Raw genomic sequence first — 18,089 nt, forward strand, 5'->3', positions numbered from 1 at the left:
TTTTTAGGGGGGTTTAGGGTCTTTTGGGGGGGTTTAGGGTCTTTTGGGGGGGTTAGGGTCTTTTTGGGGGGTTAGGGTCTTTTTGGGGGGTTAGGGTCTTTGGGGGGGTTAAGAGGCTTTTTAAGGGGGTTTAAGGTCTTTTTGGGGGGGGTTAAGGGTGTTTTGGGGGGGTTAGGGTCTTTTGGGGGGTTAAGAGTCTTTTTGGGGGTTTAAGGTGTTTTTGGGGGGAGGTAAGGTCTTTTGGGGGTGTTAAGGGTCTTTTTAAGGAGTTAAGGGTCTTTTGGGGGGGTTAAGGATGTTTTTGGGGGGTTAAGGGTCTTTTTTGGGGGGTTAAGGGTCTTTTTAGGGGGTTAAAGGTTTTTTTAAGGGGTTTAAGGTCTTTTGGGGGGGGTTAGGGTCTTTTGGGGGTGTTAAGGGTCTTTTTAGGGGGGTTATGGGTTTTTTTGGGGGGATTATGGTTTTTTTGGGGGGGGTTATGGATTTTTTGGGAGGGTTATGGTTTTTTGGGGGGGTTATGGTTTTTTGGGGGGTGTTACGATTTTTTGGGGGGTTATGGGGTTTTTTTGGGGGTGGGTTATGATTTTTTGGGGTGGTTTATGGTTTTTTGGGGGGGTTATGGGTTTTTGGGGGGGTTTAAGGGGTTTTGAGGAGCGTTGGGGGGTACGATGTGGCTCCAGGGGGGTGAATTATTTGGTTTTGGGGGGGGGGGTGGGGGGGATGGGAGCCCCCCAGCCGCCTACTTTCCCCCTTGGGGCCCCCCCGCTTCGTCTCGGGGTGTAGCCGGACGCCTGGGTTCCCCCAAAGTGGTGGTGGGGGGGGGGTGTTTGTGGGTGGGGGGGCTCCCAGATTCCTGGGTCCCCCCCCCCCCCGATGCTGATCCCTGTCCCCCCCCCCTTCCCAGAACCCAGCGGGACGACGGGAGAGACCCCCCCTCCCGGTCCCCACCGGACTTTGGTGATGTTGGAACCGACGCCGACCCCCCCAGATCCCCCTTCGGGAACCCCCCAAATTCCCGCTCGCCCCCCGCAACCCCCCGAACACGAAGAGGGGGGGCCCGGGCGACCCCCCCAAGACGCCGAAGCCACCCAGATGGAGCTGTCGCCCGCTCCCACCATCAGTAAGTGGGGTTTTTTTTTTGGGGGGGGATCCTTTTAATTTTGGGGGTTTTTCAATTTGAGGGGGCGTCTCCTTGCTTTGGGGGGGGTCCCCTGCTGGGGGGGGGGTTCCCGAATTTTGGGGGGGGACCCTATTAACGTCCCCCCCCTTCGGCTTTCAGCGTCGCTGTCGCCGGAGCGAGCGGAGGACTCGGACGCGCTGACGGCGGTGAGCAGCCAGCTGGAAGGATCCCCCATGGACACCTCCAGTTTGGCTTCTTGTACCTTGGAAGAATCGGGGGGGGCCCCCCCACCTTCAACAGCCCCCCAAAATCCTCCCGGGACCCCCCAGGGACCCCCACCCGCCCCCCCCGACGCCGCTCAGCCCCCCGACGATAGGTAAGAGCTCCTCTCTCCCCTCCCCCTCACATAAAAGAAAGAAGGGGGGGGGGTGTCACGGGTTTGGGGGTGCCCCCCAAACGTCACACCCCGCCCTGCTGATGTCACCCCCCCCTCCCTGCCGATGTCACCGCTTCTCTGATGTCATCCGTCCCAAGCTCGCCCCCCGCCTCGTCCTCGGAGAGTTCGTCCACCCGGGATTCGGCCGTCGCCATTTCGGGAGCCGACTCGCGGGGGATTTTGGAGGAGCCCCTCCCCTCCACCAGCAGCGAGGAGGAGGACCCCCTCGCCGGTCAGTGTCACCTTTGTCACCTCCTCTGTCACCTTTGTCACCACCCCGGGGTGGCCCCGATCCCCCCCCCCCCATCCTCGATGCAGCCCCGGCCTCGGGTCACCTCTCGCGTCACAGCTTGGAGGGGAACGGGCACCCCCGGGGAGGGGTCCCCGTGTCCCCTGGGGGGTCCCCGTGTCCCCTGGGGTGTCACCGTGTCCCCTGGGGGGTCCCCGTGTCACCTGGGGGGTCCCTGTGTCGTCCCCCGCCCCAGTCCCCCCCGGATCAGCCTCCCCCGGGGGCTTGGTCCTTCTGTCACCTCTCGCATCCCGGTGTCACCCTCCGTAGGGGATTGGGGACCCCCGGGGGGTGTCCCCGTGTCCCCTGGGGGGTCCCCACATCCCTGGGGGGGTTTGAGGGTGTCCCCACGTCCCCAGGAGGAGTCTGGGGGATCCCCAACATGTCCCGTCCCCCCCCGCCCCAGGGATCAGCCTGGCAGAGGGGGTGGACCCTGTGTCCCCACGTCCCCGGGGGGGTCCCCACGTCCCTGGGGGGGTCCCCGTGTCCCCAGGGTGGTCCCCCCATCCCTGGGGGGAGTTTCGGGGTGTCCCTGGGGGAGTCCCCACATCCTTGGGGGGGTCCCCACGTCCCTGCTGGGGTTTGGGGTGTGCCCGGGGGGCTCCCCATGTCCCTGGGGGAGGTTTGGGGGGGTCCCCACGTCCCTGGGGGAGGTTTGGGGGTGTCCCCAGGCCCCCGGCGGGGTCTGGGGGGTCCCCAACGTGTCCCCCCCCCAGGGATCAGCCTGCCGGAGGGGGTGGACCCCTCCTTCCTGGCGGCGCTGCCCGACGACATCCGGCGGGAGGTGCTGCAGAACCAGCTGGGGATCCGCCCCCCCGCCCGGGCCCCGCCCACCCCCAGCCCCGCCCCCCCGGTGGTGGCCAATCCCGGCCTGACCGAGGTCAGCCCCGAGTTCCTGGCCGCCCTGCCCCCGGCCATCCAAGAGGAGGTGGGTGGGGCTTCCGAGGGGGCGGGGCTTCCGAGGGGGTGGGGCTTTCCGAGGGGTGGAGCCTCTGGGGTGGGGCTGGGGGGGTGGGGCTAAAGGAGAGGGGTGGGGTCTGGGGGCAGGGCTTAGAAAAGGGGTGGGGTTAAAGGGAGTGGTACGCCCTGGGGTGGGGTTAAAGGGGAGTGGCCCCGGGTGGGGGTGGAGCCTAAATGGGGTGGGGTTAAAGGGGTGTGGCATGTGCTGGGGGCGGAGCCTAAGTAGGGGTGGTGGTATGGGGAGTGGCTTGTGCAGTGGGCGGAGTCAAAGGGGTGGGGCTTAACTAGGGGTGGGGTCGCCGCAGGGGGGTGTGGCCTGTATGGGGTGGGCTTCAGGTGGGTGGGGCTGGCAGGTGGGCGTGGCCACATCCCCGGGGGGTGGAGCCAGGCTGTGGGCAGGGGTGTCTCCATGGGGGGGTTGAGCCTCCTCGGGGGTGGGGCCTCCTGGGGGTGGGGCCTCCTCAGGGGCGGAGCCTCCTCGGGGGCGGGGCCTGGTACTCTTGAGGGCTGTGGGTGGGTTTTAACCCTTCCATGCCCTGAACGCTGGGGGGGGGGGGGGGAGGGTGTGTAATGGGGGCGTGGCCTCCGGAAAGGGGCGTGGCCTCCGGAAAGGGGCGTGCCTAACGGCGGGGTTGGCGGGGGGGGGGGGCAGGTGCTGGCGCAGCAGCGAGCGGAGCAGCAGCGTCGGGAGCTGGCGCAGGCGACGAGCTCGGACGCCCCGATGGACCCGGTGACCTTCATCCAGACGCTGCCCTCGGAGCTGCGGCGCTCGGTGCTGGAGGACATGGAGGACAGCGTCCTGGCCGTCATGCCCCCCGACATCGCCGCCGAGGCCCAGGCCCTGCGGCGGGAGCAGGAGGCCCGGCAGCGGCAGCTCATGCACGAGAGGCTCTTCGGCCACTCCAGCACCTCCGCCCTCTCCGCCATCCTCCGCAGCCCCGGTGAGATGGCCCCCCGCCCCCTCTTCCCGTCCCCCCGCCCCCTCTTCCCGTCCCCCTGCCCCCTCTTCCCGTCCCCCTGCCCCCTCTTCCCGTCCCCCGTCCCCTCTTCCCATTCTCCCACTCCCTCTTCCCATCCTCAGCCCCCTATTCCCGTCCCCCCACCCCCTATTCCCGTCCCCCGCCCCCTATTCCCGTCCCCCGCCCCTTCTTCCCATCCCCCCGCCCCCTCTTCCCGTCCCCCCGCCCCCTATTCCCATCCCCCCACCCATATTCCCATCTCCCTTATCCTCTCCTGACACCCCCTTATCCTCTCCTGACACCCTCATTTCTCTCCCAGCACCCCCTAATCCTCTCCTGACCCCCCCTTATCCTCTCCTGACACCCCCAATCCTCTCCTGATACCCTCTGTCCTCTCCTGGCACCCCCAATCCTCTCCTGACACCCCCTTATCCTCTCCTGACACCCTCATTTCTCTCCCAGCACCCCACTTACCCTTTCCTGACATCCGAACCCTCTCCCAGCACCCTCTCATCCTCTCCCGACCCCCCCAATCCTCCCCCAACACCCCTCTCGCACCCCCCCCATCCTCTCCTCGCGCCTCCCCCCCCCCAACTCCCCTCGCTTGTCCCGTGATCTCCCACCCCCCCCCCCCCCAAAAACCATCCCTTATCCCCCCCCCAAAAAAAACCCCGCCGCTGTCCCCGCAGCCTTCACCAGCCGGCTGAGCGGCAACCGCGGGGTGCAGTACACCCGCCTGGCCGTCCAGCGGGGCGGCACCTTCCACATGGGGGGCAGCAGCAGCCACAGCAGGTATTTCGGGGGGGGGCCGAAAGAGGGGGGGGGGGGGCGGGGGATCCCTTGGCTTTTTGAAGGGGCGTAACCACCTTTCTACCCCCCCTCGCCCCAGACCGTCGGGCAGCAGCGTGGACAGCCTCTTGCGCCTGCGCGGGCGGTTGTTGCTGGATCACGAAGCTCTCTCTTGCCTCCTGGTGCTGCTTTTCGTCGACGAACCGAAATTAAACACCAGCCGCCTCCATCGCGTCCTCCGCAACCTCTGCTACCACGCTCCCACCCGGGGTTGGGTGGTCCGCAGCCTCCTCTCCATCCTCCAACGCAGCAGCGAGAGCGAGCTTTGCCTCGAAGCCCCCCGCGCAACCCCCGTAGCGGAAGAAAGACCACGACGAACCAGCGGAAGAAGCGGTAGCGCAACCGGTAGCGCCGCCGCCGCCGCTGCCGTCGTCGAACCTCGGGGTTTAGATTTATTACATCGCGTAGAAGCTCGAAGTTCCGGACAACTTTCCTGGCTTTCCGTTTCTATGGATGCTGCTTTGGGTTGTCGTACCAACATCTTCCAGATCCAACGAGTTCCGGGACGGAAACATACGGAAAAACACGCCGCCGCCGCCGGTTCCGCCGTTCACATCCATCCCCAGGCCGCCCCCGTCGTCTGCCGCCACGTCCTCGATACCCTCATCCAGCTGGCCAAGGTGAGAGGGGGGCTTGGGGGGGCTCCTCGGTGGGCTGGGGGGTTCGGGGGGGGCGCTGGAGGGATTTGGGGGGCGCTGGAGGAATTTGGGGGGCGCCAGGATGGGTTATGGGGTGGCTGGGTGGGTCTTTGATGGAGCTGGGGGCGTTTTGGGGGGTACTGGGGCGTTTTGGGGGGCACTGGGGCATTTTGGGGGGCGCTGGAGGAATTTGGGGGTGCTGGGACAGGGTATGGGGTGGCTGGGTGGGTCTTCAGTAGAGCTGGGGGTGTTTTGGGGGGCCCTGGGACGTTTTGGGGGGCACTGGAGCACGTTATGGGGTGGCTGGGTGGGTCTTCGATGGAGCTGGGGGCATTTTGGGGGGCACTGGGGCATTTTGGGGGGGCTGGAGGAATTTGGGGGGCACTGGGATGGGTTATGGGGTGGCTGGGTGGGTCTTTGATGGCGCTGGGGGCGTTTTGGGGGGCCCTGGGGCGTTTTGGGGAGCACTGGGGCACGTTATGGGGTGGCTGCGCCCCCCCCAAGCCACAGCGGGGACAACCGGGGGGGGACCCCAAACTTTGGAGGGGTCCCCCAAAACCCACCGGGGGTGGCCGCGCCCTCTTTGGTGGGGAGGGGGAGGGGACACGACCCCCCGGAGGATTTTGAGGGGGACACCTGGGGGTCCCCAACTTCTGGGGCTTTTTTGGGGGGGGTCCCCACTAACCCCCCCCCCCCAAATTTTGTGCCCCCCCCCCAGGTCTTCCCCAGCCACTTCACCCAACAACGAGGCCGAGACCCGGCGCCGGAAGCGGATCGCGAACGCGGCCCCCCCAAATCGGGGGGCAGCCCTTGTCCTCCCCCTCCCCCTCAAACCCCTCCCGCTCCTCCCCCCCCTCCCCCTTCCTCTCTTTCCCAATCCCTTCCCCCTCCCGCTTCCGGCAATCTTTCCACCGATTTTTGGGACCTTTTAGTGAAATTGGATAATATGAACGTAAGCCGGAAAGGGAAAAGTTCGGCGAAGACGGGAGCGGGAAGCGGAGGGCCGGAGCCGGAAACGTCGGGATTGGGTTTGGAAGCGTCTCCCTTGGGACAACTGATGAACATGTTATCCCACGGCGTCATCCGCCGGAGCGCGCTCCTGACGGAAAAACTGCTCCGACTCCTTTCCCTCATCTCCATCGCTCTTCCCGAAGGCGGGAAAGGGGGCGGCGAGGGGGGGGCGGCCCCCAACGTCACCGTGGCGGCGGTCGGAGGAGGAGGAGGAGGAGGAGGAGGCGGTGCCGCTCCCTCGAGTCCGCCGGCGCAGGGCGGGAACGCCGGGAGCGGCGGGAACGCGGCGGGGGGAGGCGGCGGAGCGGCTGGTGGTGAGTGGGGGGGGGGGGGGGATGGGGACACAGAGATGGGGACATGGGGACATGGATGGGGACAGGGGGACATGGGGACAGGGACGGGGACAGGGATGGGGTCAGGGACAGGGATGGGGACATGGGGACACGGAAGGGGACGGGGGACATGGGGATGGGGACAGGGGGGACATGGGGATGGGGACAGGGATGAGGACGTGGATGGGGACAGGGATGGGGAGAGGGGGACATGGGGATGGGGACAGGAATGGGGACGTGGGGACAGGGATGGGGAGAGGGGGACATGGGGATGGGGACAGGGATGGGGACATGGGGACAGAGATGGGGACAGGGATGGGGACAGGAATGGGGACGTGGGGACAGGGATGGGGAGAGGGGGACATGGGGATGGGGACAGGGATGGGGAGAGGGGGACATGGGGATGGGGACAGGGACAGGGATGGGGACATGGGGACAGAGATGGGGACAGGGACAGGGATGGGGACATGGGGACAGGGATGGAGACGAGGACATGGATGAGGACAGGGATGGTGACACGGGGACAGGGACATGGATGGGGACATGGGGACAGGGATGGAGACGAGGACATGGATGAGGACAGGGATGGTGACACGGGGACAGGGACATGGATGGGGACATGGGGACAGGGACAGGGACATGGGGACATGAATGGGAACACAGGGATGGGGACGTGGGGGACATGGGGATGCAGACATGGGGACAGGGATGGGGACATGGATGGGGACTTCGGGACATGGGGAAGGGACGGGGACAGGGATGGGGACGTGGGGACATGGGGACGGGGACATGGATGGGGACTTCGGGACATGGGGATGGGGACGGGGACATGGGGACATGAATGGGAACACAGGGATGGGGACGTGGGGGACATGGGGATGCGGACATGGGGACAGGGACGGGGACAGGGATGGGGACTTCGGGACATGGGGATGGGGACGGGGACAGGGATGAGGACATGGGGACGGGGATGGGGACACGGGGATGGTGTCAGGGATGGGGACATGGGTGACATGGGAATGGGGGCGGGGACAGGGATGGGGCACAGGAATGGGGACATGGGGGACAGGGAAGGGGACAGGGATGGGGACAAGGACGGAGGTGGCATCGGGCGGTCGAGAGCACAGGGAGGGGACCAGGGCCACAGCGGGGGCGGGGAGACCCCACCCCGCAGCGATGGGGTCGGTGCCACCCCCGCTGCCACTTGTCCCCCCTCCCCCCTTTGTCCCCAAGCCCCCCCCAAGAGCGCCAAGTCCCCGGCGAAGGGACCCGAGGGGGGCGGCGGGGGCAGCCCCGACCCCCGGATGGCGGCGACGGGGCTGACCGAGAGCCAGCTCCAGCTCTCCGTCGAGGTAAGCGCGGCGCCGCCGAGGGGGGGGTCCCCCAAATTTTAGGGGATGTCCCCAACCCCCCCCACCCCACCCACCCCCCGACGATGTCCCCTAGGTGCTGACGTCCCACTCGTGCTCGGAGGAGGGGCTGGAGGACGCGGCCAACGTCCTCCTCCAGCTTTCGCGGGGCGACCCCGGCACCCGCGACACCGTCCTGCGCCTGCTGCTGAGCGGGGCGCGCCAGCTGGGGGCCACCCTCTGCCGCCAGATCGGTGAGGGGCGGGGCGGGGCGGGGGGAGGGGCCGGTGACGTCATCGGCGCCCTCCTGACGCCCTCGTGGCCGCAGGGACGCTGCTGGCGGAGCTGCGGGAGTACAACCTGGAGCAGCAGCGGCGGGCGCAGAGCGAGGCGCCGTCCCCCGAGGGGCTCCCCGAGGAGCAGCCCCCCAGCGCCAAGCTCAAGGGCAAGATGCAGAGCCGGTGAGCCCCGCCCCCACCCCTGCCGTTAACTCTGGTCCCTACTGACGGCGCTTGCACCTGCTCTTAGCTCTTATTCCTGCTGATAACTCTGATTCCTGCTGTTAACTCTGGTCCCTACTGATAACTCTTGCCCCTGCTGTTAACTCTGGTCTCCACTGACGACGCTTGCACTTGCCCTTAACTCTTATTCCTGCTGATAACTCTTATTCTTGCCGTTAACTCTTGCCCCTACTGATAACTGTTGTTCCTGCTGTTAATTCTGGTCCCTATTGATAACTCTTGGCCCTGCTGTTAACTCTGGTCCCTACCGACAACTGTTATTCCTGCCGTTAACTCTAGTCGCTACTGACAACTCTTGCACCTGCCGTTAACGCTTACTCCTGCTGATAACTCTGATTCCTGTTGTTAATTCTGGTCCCTACTGATAACTGTTGCTTTTACCATTAACTCTGGTCCCTACTGACAACTCCTGCACCTGCCGTTTACTCTGATTCCTGCCATTAACTCTCCTTATTGATAATTCTTGCTCCTGCTGTTAACTCTGGTCCCTACTGATAACTCTTGCGCCTGCTGTTAACTCTTGCCCCTACTGACAACTCTCGCCCCTGCTGGTAACAGCTTTTGCCCCTGCTGTTAACCCTTGCCCCTACTGTTACAACTCGTTTCCTTACTGTTAACTCTTGCCCCTACTGATAACCCTTGCCCCTGCCGTTAACTCTTGCCCCTACTGATACAACTTTCACCCCCACTGTTAACTCTTTTCCCTGCTGATAAGCCTTGTTCCTACTCTTACAACTCGTTTCCTTACTGTTAACTCTTGCGCCTACTGATAACCCCTGCCCCTGCCGTTAACTCTCGCCCCTACCGATACAACTCTCGCCCCCGCCGTTAAACCCTTGTCCCCACCCCCCCCGCAGGTTCGACACGGCGGAGAGCGTGGTGATCGTGGCCTCGCAGAAGCGGGCGCTGGGCGGGCGGGAGCTGCAGCTCCCCTCCATGTCGGTCCTCACCTCCAAGACCTCCACGCAGCGCTTCTTCCTCCGCGTCCTGCAGGTCATCATCCAGCTCCGCGACGACACCCGCCGGGCGCACAAGAAAGCCAAGCAGGCCGGCCGCCTGGGTAAGGGGGGGGTCCTCCCCCCCCCCAAAATAACCCTCCCCTTTGCCCCTAACGTAACACCTACAATTCTTGTCCTCCTGTTAACCCTGGCCCCTACTGTTAACCCTGGCCCCCATGGTTAACCCTGGCCCCTACTGTTACAACTCTTTTCCTTATTGTTAACTCTTGTGGCTACTGATAACACTTGGCCCTGCCATTAACTCTCGCCCCTACTGATACAACCCTGGCCCCTGCTGTTAACCCTGGCCCCTACTGTTACAACTCGTTTCCTTACTGTTAACTCTTGTCCCTACTGATAACACTTGGCCCTGCCATTAACTCTCGCTTCTACCGACACAACCCTGGCCCCTGCTGTTAACCCTGGCCCCTACAGTTAACCCTGGCCCCCACGGTTAACCCTGACCCCTACTGTTAACCCTGGCCCCTACTGTTACAACTCTTCTCCTTACTGTTAACTCTTGTCCCTACTGATAACACTTGGCCCTGCCATTAACTCTCGCCCCTACTGATACAACCCTGGCCCCTGCTGTTAACCCTGGCCCCTGCTGTTAACCCTGGCCCCTACTGTTAACCCTGACCCCTACTGTTACAACTGTTCTCCTTACTGTTAACTCTTGTCCCTACTGATAACACTTGGCCCTGCCATTAACTCTCGCCCCTACTGATACAACCCTGGCCCCTGCTGTTAACCCTGGCCCCTGCTGTTAACCCTGGCCCCTACTGTTAACCCTGACCCCTACTGTTACAAGTCTTTCCCTTGCCGTTAACTCTTGTCCCTACTGACAACCAGGTGCCGGGGGCCTCGGGGCGGCTGGCAGCATCCAGGCAGCCGTCCGGCAGCTGGAGGCCGAGGCCGACGCCATCATACAAATGGTACGTGAGGGCCAGAGGGCCCGGAGGCGGCAGCAGGCAGACACGGTTAGCACGGCCGCCCTTCCTCCCCGCCCTCCTCTTCCTCCTCCTCTTCCTTCTTCCCCTTCGCCCTCCTTCCTCTTCCTGCGCTGCCTCCTCTCGCCGCATCCCGCTCCCCCCCGCGGCCTTCCTCCCTCCGCATCCTGCTCCTTCGCAGCCTCCTCATCCTCTTCTCCATCCTCCTCGTCTTCATCCTCACCCTCCTACTCGTCCTCTCTCCTCCTCTTCCTCCTCCTGCGCTGCCTCCTCCCTCCTCAGTCGCCGCGCCACGGCCTTCCTCCCTCTGTATCCAGCTCCTCCTCATCCTCCTCCTCTTCATCATCTTCATCCTCCTCTTCATCTTTGTCCTCCGCCTCCTCCAACTTCTTTCCTCATCCTGTTCCCCCCGTGGCCTTCCTCCTTCTCCTCACCCTCTTCATCCTCCTCCTCCTCCTCATTCTCTTCATCCTTCTTCTCCTCTTCATCCTCTCTCCTCCTCCCACCCTTCCTCCCTCTTCACCCCCTTCCTCCTCCTCACCTTCCTCCTCTCCATCCTCTTCCTCCTCCACTCCCTTCCTGCGCTGCCTCCTCTCTTCCTCCCCTCTCCTCATCCTCCTCTCCATCCTCTTCCTCCTCCATTCTCTTCCTGCGCTGCCTCCTCTCTTCCTCCCCTCTCCTCATCCTCCTCTCCATCCTCTTCCTCCTCCACTCCCTTCCTGCACTGCCTCCTCTCTTCCTCCCCCCCCCAGCCTTCCTCCCTCTTCCTCCTCCTCCTCGCCGCCTTCACCCCCTGCTCCTCCCTCCTTCCTCCTCCTCTTCATCCCCTGTCCCGCACCTGCTGCTTCTCCTCCTCCTCCTCCTCCCCCCGCGGCTCCCAGCGCCCCCCCCCCCCCCTAAAGCTGCCGGAGCACCAGGGGGTCCCCCCCAAAAAGCTCCCCCAGCCCTGGGGGGAGGGGAAGAGGGGGGCTGGGGTCCCTCGGGGGGGGGGGTCCCGGCCCCCTAAACCCGTCCCCTGTCCCCCCCCCCAGTCGGAGGCCGGGCAGGCGGACGGCGCTCCCCGTCGCGACGAGTCGCCCATGGACGTGGACCAGCCCTCGCCCGCCCCGCAGGACGCCCCCTCCGTGGGTGAGAAAACCCCTCCCAGTTCAACCCAGTTGAAACCAGTTAAACCCCACCACCACCAACCGGGCAGGGTGGGCGCTATCCCCCAATCCCAGTTTGTCCCAGTAAGGACGCTGGGCTCCGTCCCGGTTCACCCGCTCGTACCGGAGTATCGCTCAAAACCGGGTGCTGCTCCCAGTTTATACTGGTGGGGCGGGGGATGTTAACTGGGAATTGGGGCGGGGGGGGTCCTGACCGTCTCCCCGCCGCAGGCTCGGAGGGTTCGCAGGGGGGGGAGCGGGACGAACGCCCCCCCGAGCTGCCCCTGCTGAGCGAGCAGCTCTGCCTGGACGAGCTCTGGGACATGCTGGGGGAGTGCCTGAAGGAGCTGGAGGAGTCCCACGACCAGCACGCCGTCCTCGGTGGGTACCCCGCGGATTTCGGGGGGTCCCCCCCACTCCCCGAGACCCTCAGGGGGTCCCCAACATCTCCAGGGGGTCCCCAAGACCCCCAGGGTGTCCCTCACACCCAGCATCCCTTCCCAAGTGGGGCGACATCCCTGCAGCCTCGGGGTGCCCCCCCCCACGTTTTTGGGGTCCCCCCTAACAACCCCATATATCCCCCCCTTAGTGTTAGAGACCCCTTGTTATTTTAGGGGGTTCCCAAGATCTCCAGGGGGTCCCCAAGACCCTCGGGGGTCCCCAAGACCCCCAGGGGGTCCCTCACACCCAGCATCCCTTCCCAAGCGGGGCGACATCCCTGCAGCCTCGGGGTGCCCCCCCCACGTTTTCGGGGTCCCCCCTAACAACCCCCTGCTTAGTGCTACAGACCCCCTGTTACTTCAGGGGGTCCCCAAGATCTCCAGGGGGTCCCCAAGCCCCCCAAGGTGTCCCCAAGACCCTCAGGGTGTCCCCAGCACAGGGGCTTAGCCCCATCCAGCCTCGGGTGCCCCTCACATTTTCGGGGTCCCCCTAATAACCCTGTATCTTCCCCCCTACAGTGCTACAGCCCTCCTGTTATTTTAGGGGGTCCCCAAAACCTCCTGGGGGTCCCCAAGACCCCCAGGGTGTCCCCAGCACAGGGGCTCAGCCCCATCCAGCCTCGGGGTCCCCCTCCTACACTGCTACAGACCCCCTGTTATTTTAGGGGGTCCCCAAGACCCCCAGGGTGTCCCCAAAACCCCCAGGGTGTCCCCAAGACCTCCAGGGGGTCCCCAAGACCCCCAGGGTGTCCCCAGCACAGGGGCTCAGCCCCATCCAGCCTCGGGGTTCCCCTAACAACCCTCTATCTCCCCTCCTATATTGCTACAGACCCCGTGTTATTTTAGGGGGTCCCCAAAACCTCCAGGGGGTCCCCAAGACCTCCGGGGGATCCCCAAAACCCCCAGGGGCTCCCCAAGACCTCCAGGGGGTCCCCAAAACCCCCAGGGTGTCCCCAGCACAGGGGCTCAGCCCCATCCAGCCTCGGGGTCCCCCTAACAACCCTCTATCTCCCCTCCTACACTGCTGCAACCCCCCTGTTATTTTAGGGGGTCCCCAAAACCTCCAGGGGGTCCCCAAGACCTCCGGGGGATCCCCAAAACCCCCAGGGGGTCCCCAAGACCTCCAGGGGGTCCCCAAAACCCCCAGGGTGTCCCCAGCACAGGGGCTCAGCCCCATCCAGCCTCGGGGTCCCCCTAATAATCCTCTATCTCCCCTCCTACACTGCTGCAACCCCCCTGTTATTTTAGGGGGTCCCCAAGACCTCCAGGGGGTCCCCAAGACCTCCGGGGGATCCCCAAAACCCCCAGGGGGTCCCCAAAACCTCCAGGGGATCCCCAAAACCCCCCCAGGGCATCCCCCGCACCCATCAGAGGGACTCACCCTTACCAGCATTCCATCCCAAGCGGGGCGACAGCCTCAGGGTACCCCCCCCCCATTTTTGGGGTCCCCCCCTAACACCCCATTTTCTCCCCAGTGCTGCAGCCGGCGGTGGAAGCTTTCTTCCTGGTGCACGCCACGGAGCGGGAGAGCAAGCCGCCGGTGCGGGACACGCGGGAGAGCCAGCTGGCCCACATCAAGGACGAGCCCCCCCCGTTGTCACCCGCCCCCCTCACCCCCGCCACCCCCTCCTCCCTCGACCCCTTCTTCTCCCGAGAACCTTCCTCCATGCACATCTCGGCCAGCCTGCCCCCCGACACCCAGAAATTCCTCCGCTTTGCCGGTGAGGGGGGGCGGGAAGAGGGGTTTGGGGGAGCCCGGGGGTTTGGGGGGGAGCTTGGGGTGTTGGGAAGGGGATTTCGGGGGGGTTGGGGGCTCTGTAGGGAGCCTGGGGCGTTGGGAAGGGGGTTTGGGGGGAGCCTGAGGCTTTGGGAAGGGGATCTGGGGGGGTCTGGGGCTCTGTAGGGAGCCTGGGGCGTTGGGAAGGGGGTTTGGGGGGAGCTTGGGGCGTTGGGAAGGGGATTTCGGGGGGTTTGGGGGCTCTGTAGGGAGCCTGGGGCGTTGGGAAGGGGATCTGGGGGGGTCTGGGGGCTCTGTAGGGAGCCTGGGGCGTTGGGAAGGGGATTTGGGGGGAGCCTGGGGCTTTGGGAGGGGGTTTTGGGGGGGTTGGGGGCTCTGTAGGGAACCTGGGGCGTTGGGAAGGGGGTTTGAGGGGAGCCTGGGGCGTTGGGAAGGGGATTTGGGGGGAGCCTGAGGCTTTGGGAAGGGGATCTGGGGGGGTTTGGGGGCTCTGTAGGGAGCCTGGGGCTTTGGGAAGGGGTTTTCGGGGGGTTTGGGGACTCTGTAGGGAGCCTGGGGCATTGGGAAGGGGATTTGGGGGGAGCCTGGGGCTTTGGGAGGGGGTTTTGGGGGGGTTGGGGGCTCTGTAGGGAGCCTGGGGCGTTGGGAAGGGGTTTTCGGGGGGTTTGGGGACTCTGTAGGGAGCCTGGGGCATTGGGAAGGGGATGTGGGGGGAGCCTGGGGCTTTGGGAGGGGGTTTTGGGGGGAGCCTGGGGCTTTGGGAAGGGGGTTTGGGGGGAGCCTGGGGCGTTGGGAAGGGGTTTGGGGGGAGCTTGGGGCGTTGGGAAGGGGGTTTGGGGGGAGCCTGGGGCTTTGGGAGGGGATTTGGGAGGTTTGGGGGGAGCCTGGGGCTTTGGGAGGGGGTTTGGGGGGGTTTGGGGGATCCTGGGGCTGTGGGAAGGGGATTTGGGGGGAGCCTGAGGCTTTGGGAGGGGGTTTTGGGGGGCTTTGGGGGAAGTCTGGAGCTTTGGGAGGGCGTTTGGGAGGATTTGGGGGGGTCTGGAGCTTTAGGAAGGGATTTTGGGGGGGCTTTGGGAGCCTGGAGCTTTAGGAAGGGGTTTTGGGGGGCTCTGTAGGGTGCCTGGGGCGTTGGGAAGGGGATTTTGGGGGGGCTCCTGAAGGGACTCCAGCGCCCCGGGCAGGATTTGGGGTGCGGGTTTACATTTACCGTGGTCCCCCCGGGAATAAATTCAGGGTGCCCCGACCTCACCGAGGGGACCGCCACGCACCTCCCCAGCCGTTCTAGCTGAAGGAGGAGGGTCCCCCACATCTCAGGGGGCCCCCCCAAACCCCCTTGATCCCCCCCGCCCCCCCCCCAGAGACCCACCGGACGGTGCTGAACCAGATCCTGCGCCAATCCACCACCCACCTGGCCGACGGCCCCTTCGCCGTCCTCGTCGACTACATCCGCGTCCTCGACTTCGACGTCAAACGCAAGTACGTGGCTGGGGGGGGAGCAATTAATTAATTTAGGGGGTGTCCGTCCCCCCCCCCCTCCCAAATCCTCGACACCCCCCCCCCTTTTCTTTTCGTGGCCGTCAGGTATTTCCGGCAGGAGCTGGAGCGGCTGGACGAGGGGTTGCGGAAGGAGGACATGGCCGTCCACGTCCGCCGCGACCACGTTTTCGAGGACTCCTACCGCGAGCTGCACCGCAAGTCCCCCGAGGAGATGAAGAACCGCCTGTGAGACCCCCCCCGGACCCCCCCAAATCCCCTGAGACCCCCCCAAATCTCCTGAGACACCCCCAACCCCCTGAGACCCCCCCAAACCCCTGAGACCCCCTCAAATCCCCTGAGACCCCCCAAATCCCCTGAGACCCCCCCAAACCCCTGAGACCCCCTCAAATCTCCTGAGACCCCCCCAAATCCCGAGACCCCCCCAACCCCTGAGACCCCCCCAAATCCCCTGAGAGCCCCCCAACTCCCTGAGACCCCCCCAAATCTCCCAAGACCCCCCCAACCCCCTGAGACCCCCCAAATCCCCTGAGACCCCCCCAAATCCCCTGAGACCCCCCCAACCCCCTGAGACCCCCCCAACCCCCTGAGACCCTCCAAATCCCCTGAGACCCCCCCAAATCCCCTGAGACCCCCCAAACCCCCGAGACCCCCTCAAATCTCCTGAGACCCCCCCAACCCCCTGAGACCCCCCCAAACCCCTGAGACTCCCCCAAATCCCCTGAGACCCCCCCCAAACCCCTGAGACCCCCTCAAATCTCCCGAGACCCCCCCAAATCCCGAGACCCCCCCAACCCCCTGAGACCCCCCCAAATCCCCTGAGAGCCCCCCAACCCCCCGAGACCCCCCCAAATCTCCCGAGACCCCCTCAAATCTCCTGAGACCCCCCCAACCCCCTGAGACCCCCCCAAACCCCTGAGACCCCCCCAACCCCCTGAGACCCCCCCAAATCCCCTGAGACCCCCTCAACCCCGAGACTCCTCCCAACCCCCTGAGACCCCCCCAAAGCCCTGAGACCCCCCCAAATCTCCCGAGACCCCCCCAAATCCCCTGAGACCCCCCAAACCCCCTGAGACCCCCCCAAATCTCCCGAGATCCCCCCAAATCCTGAGACCCCCCAACCCCCTGAGACCCCCCCAAACCCCTGAGAACCCCCCCAACCCCCTGAGACCCCCCCAAATCCCTGAGACCCCCCAAATCCCCTGAGAACCCCCCCAACCCCCTGAGACCCCCCCCAAATCCCCTGAGACCCCCCCAACCCCCTGAGAACCCCCCAAATCCCCTGAGACCCCCCCCAAATCCCCTGAGACCCCCCCAAATCCCCTGAGAACCCCCCCAACCCCCTGAGACCCCCCCCAAATCCCCTGAGACCCCCCCAACCCCCTGAGAACCCCCCAAATCCCGAGACCCCCCCAAATCCCCTGAGACCCCCCAAATCCCCTGAGAACCCCCCCAACCCCCTGAGACCCCCCCCAAATCCCCTGAGACCCCCCCCAACCCCCTGAGAACCCCCCAAATCCCCTGAGACCCCCCCCCAACCCCCTGAGACTCCCCCCAAATCCCCTGAGACCCCCCCCCAACCCCCTGAGACCCCCCCCAAATCCCCTGAGACCCCCCCCAACCCCGACACGGGGAAGGGAGCGGGGTTGGGTTTTAGGGTGGCGTGGCCGGGAGATGCGGTTGGGGGATCTGGGGGGGGGGAGTGGTTTTGGGGTGCATGGGGACCCCCCCCCCAGGACTGTGTTAGGGGTTTGGGGGTCCCCAGGGATGGGTTTGGGGTTCTGTGAGGTTTTTGGGTCCCCCAGCCTCCCCTAAACACCCCCCAGGCCCCCGAAACATCCCCAGGACCCCTCAACACCCCCCAGCCCCCCCAATACTCCTCAGGCCCCCAAATCACCCCCTGAACCCCCCCTAAACCCCCCCTAAACACCCCCCAGTCCCCCCAAAACACCCCCAGCCCCCCCAAATACCCCTCAGGCCCCCCAAATCACCCCCTAAACCCCCCTGAAACCCCCCCTAAACCCCCTCAAACATCCCCACAGCCCCCCTAAACACTCCCAGCCCCCCCAAAAACAACCCCACCCTCCCCAAAACACGCCCAGGCCCCCTAAACACCCACCAGCCCCCCTAAAACACCCCCCAGCCCCCCAAAACATCCCCAGACCCCCTAAAACCCTCACCAGCCACCCCAAAATACCCCCCAGGCCCCCGAAACACCCTCCCAGCCCCCCCTCAACACCCCCAGGGCCACCAAACACCTCCCAGCCCCCCAAAACACCCCCGAGCCCCCCGAAACACCCCCCAGGCACCTGAAACACCCTCCCAGCCCCCCCAAAACACCCCAAAACACCCCCCAGGCCCCTGAAACACCTTCCCAGCCCCCCCGAAACACCCCCAGGCCCCTGAAACACCTGCCCAGCCCCCCCAAAACACCCCAAAACACCCCCCAGGCCCCTGAAACACCTGCCCAGCCCCCCCAAAACCCCCCGAAACACCCCCCAGGCCCCTGAAACACCCGCCCAGCCCCCCAAAACCCCCCGAAACACCCCCCAGGCCCCTGAAACACCTGCCCAGCCCCCCCAAAACCCCCCGAAACACCCCCCAGGCCCCTGAAACACCTGCCCAGCCCCCCCAAAACCCCCGAAACACCCCCCAGGCCCCTGAAACACCCGCCCAGCCCCCAAAACCCCCCGAAACACCCCCCAGGCCCCTGAAACACCCGCCCAGCCCCCCCAAAACCCCCCGAAACACCCCCCAGGCCCCTGAAACACCCGCCCAGCCCCCCAAAACCACCCGAAACACCCCCCAGGCCCCTGAAACATCCTCCCAGCCCCCCCAAAACCCCTGAAACACCCCCCAGGCC

The 18,089-nt window shown here is 65.2% G+C and overlaps 1 protein-coding gene across 1 annotated transcript in view; it reads left to right on the forward strand.

The window, feature by feature from the left end:
- The window catches only part of HUWE1 (HECT, UBA and WWE domain containing E3 ubiquitin protein ligase 1), a 73,411-nt gene that overhangs the window by 50,362 nt on the left and 4,960 nt on the right, over positions 1-18,089 (forward strand). Inside the window, 18 exon segments of the mRNA XM_075134866.1 lie at positions 902-1,117; positions 1,277-1,493; positions 1,652-1,785; positions 2,559-2,770; positions 3,455-3,743; positions 4,451-4,553; positions 4,651-5,230; positions 5,967-6,573; positions 7,825-7,943; positions 8,038-8,194; positions 8,269-8,401; positions 9,319-9,521; positions 10,312-10,394; positions 11,441-11,537; positions 11,786-11,935; positions 13,470-13,715; positions 15,091-15,208; positions 15,314-15,454. Of these exon segments, the coding sequence (XP_074990967.1) occupies positions 902-1,117; positions 1,277-1,493; positions 1,652-1,785; positions 2,559-2,770; positions 3,455-3,743; positions 4,451-4,553; positions 4,651-5,230; positions 5,967-6,573; positions 7,825-7,943; positions 8,038-8,194; positions 8,269-8,401; positions 9,319-9,521; positions 10,312-10,394; positions 11,441-11,537; positions 11,786-11,935; positions 13,470-13,715; positions 15,091-15,208; positions 15,314-15,454 (3,805 nt within the window).

The sequence above is a fragment of the Calonectris borealis genome, chromosome 34 (genome assembly GCF_964195595.1).
Source record: "Calonectris borealis chromosome 34, bCalBor7.hap1.2, whole genome shotgun sequence".
Classification (NCBI taxonomy): domain Eukaryota; kingdom Metazoa; phylum Chordata; class Aves; order Procellariiformes; family Procellariidae; genus Calonectris; species Calonectris borealis.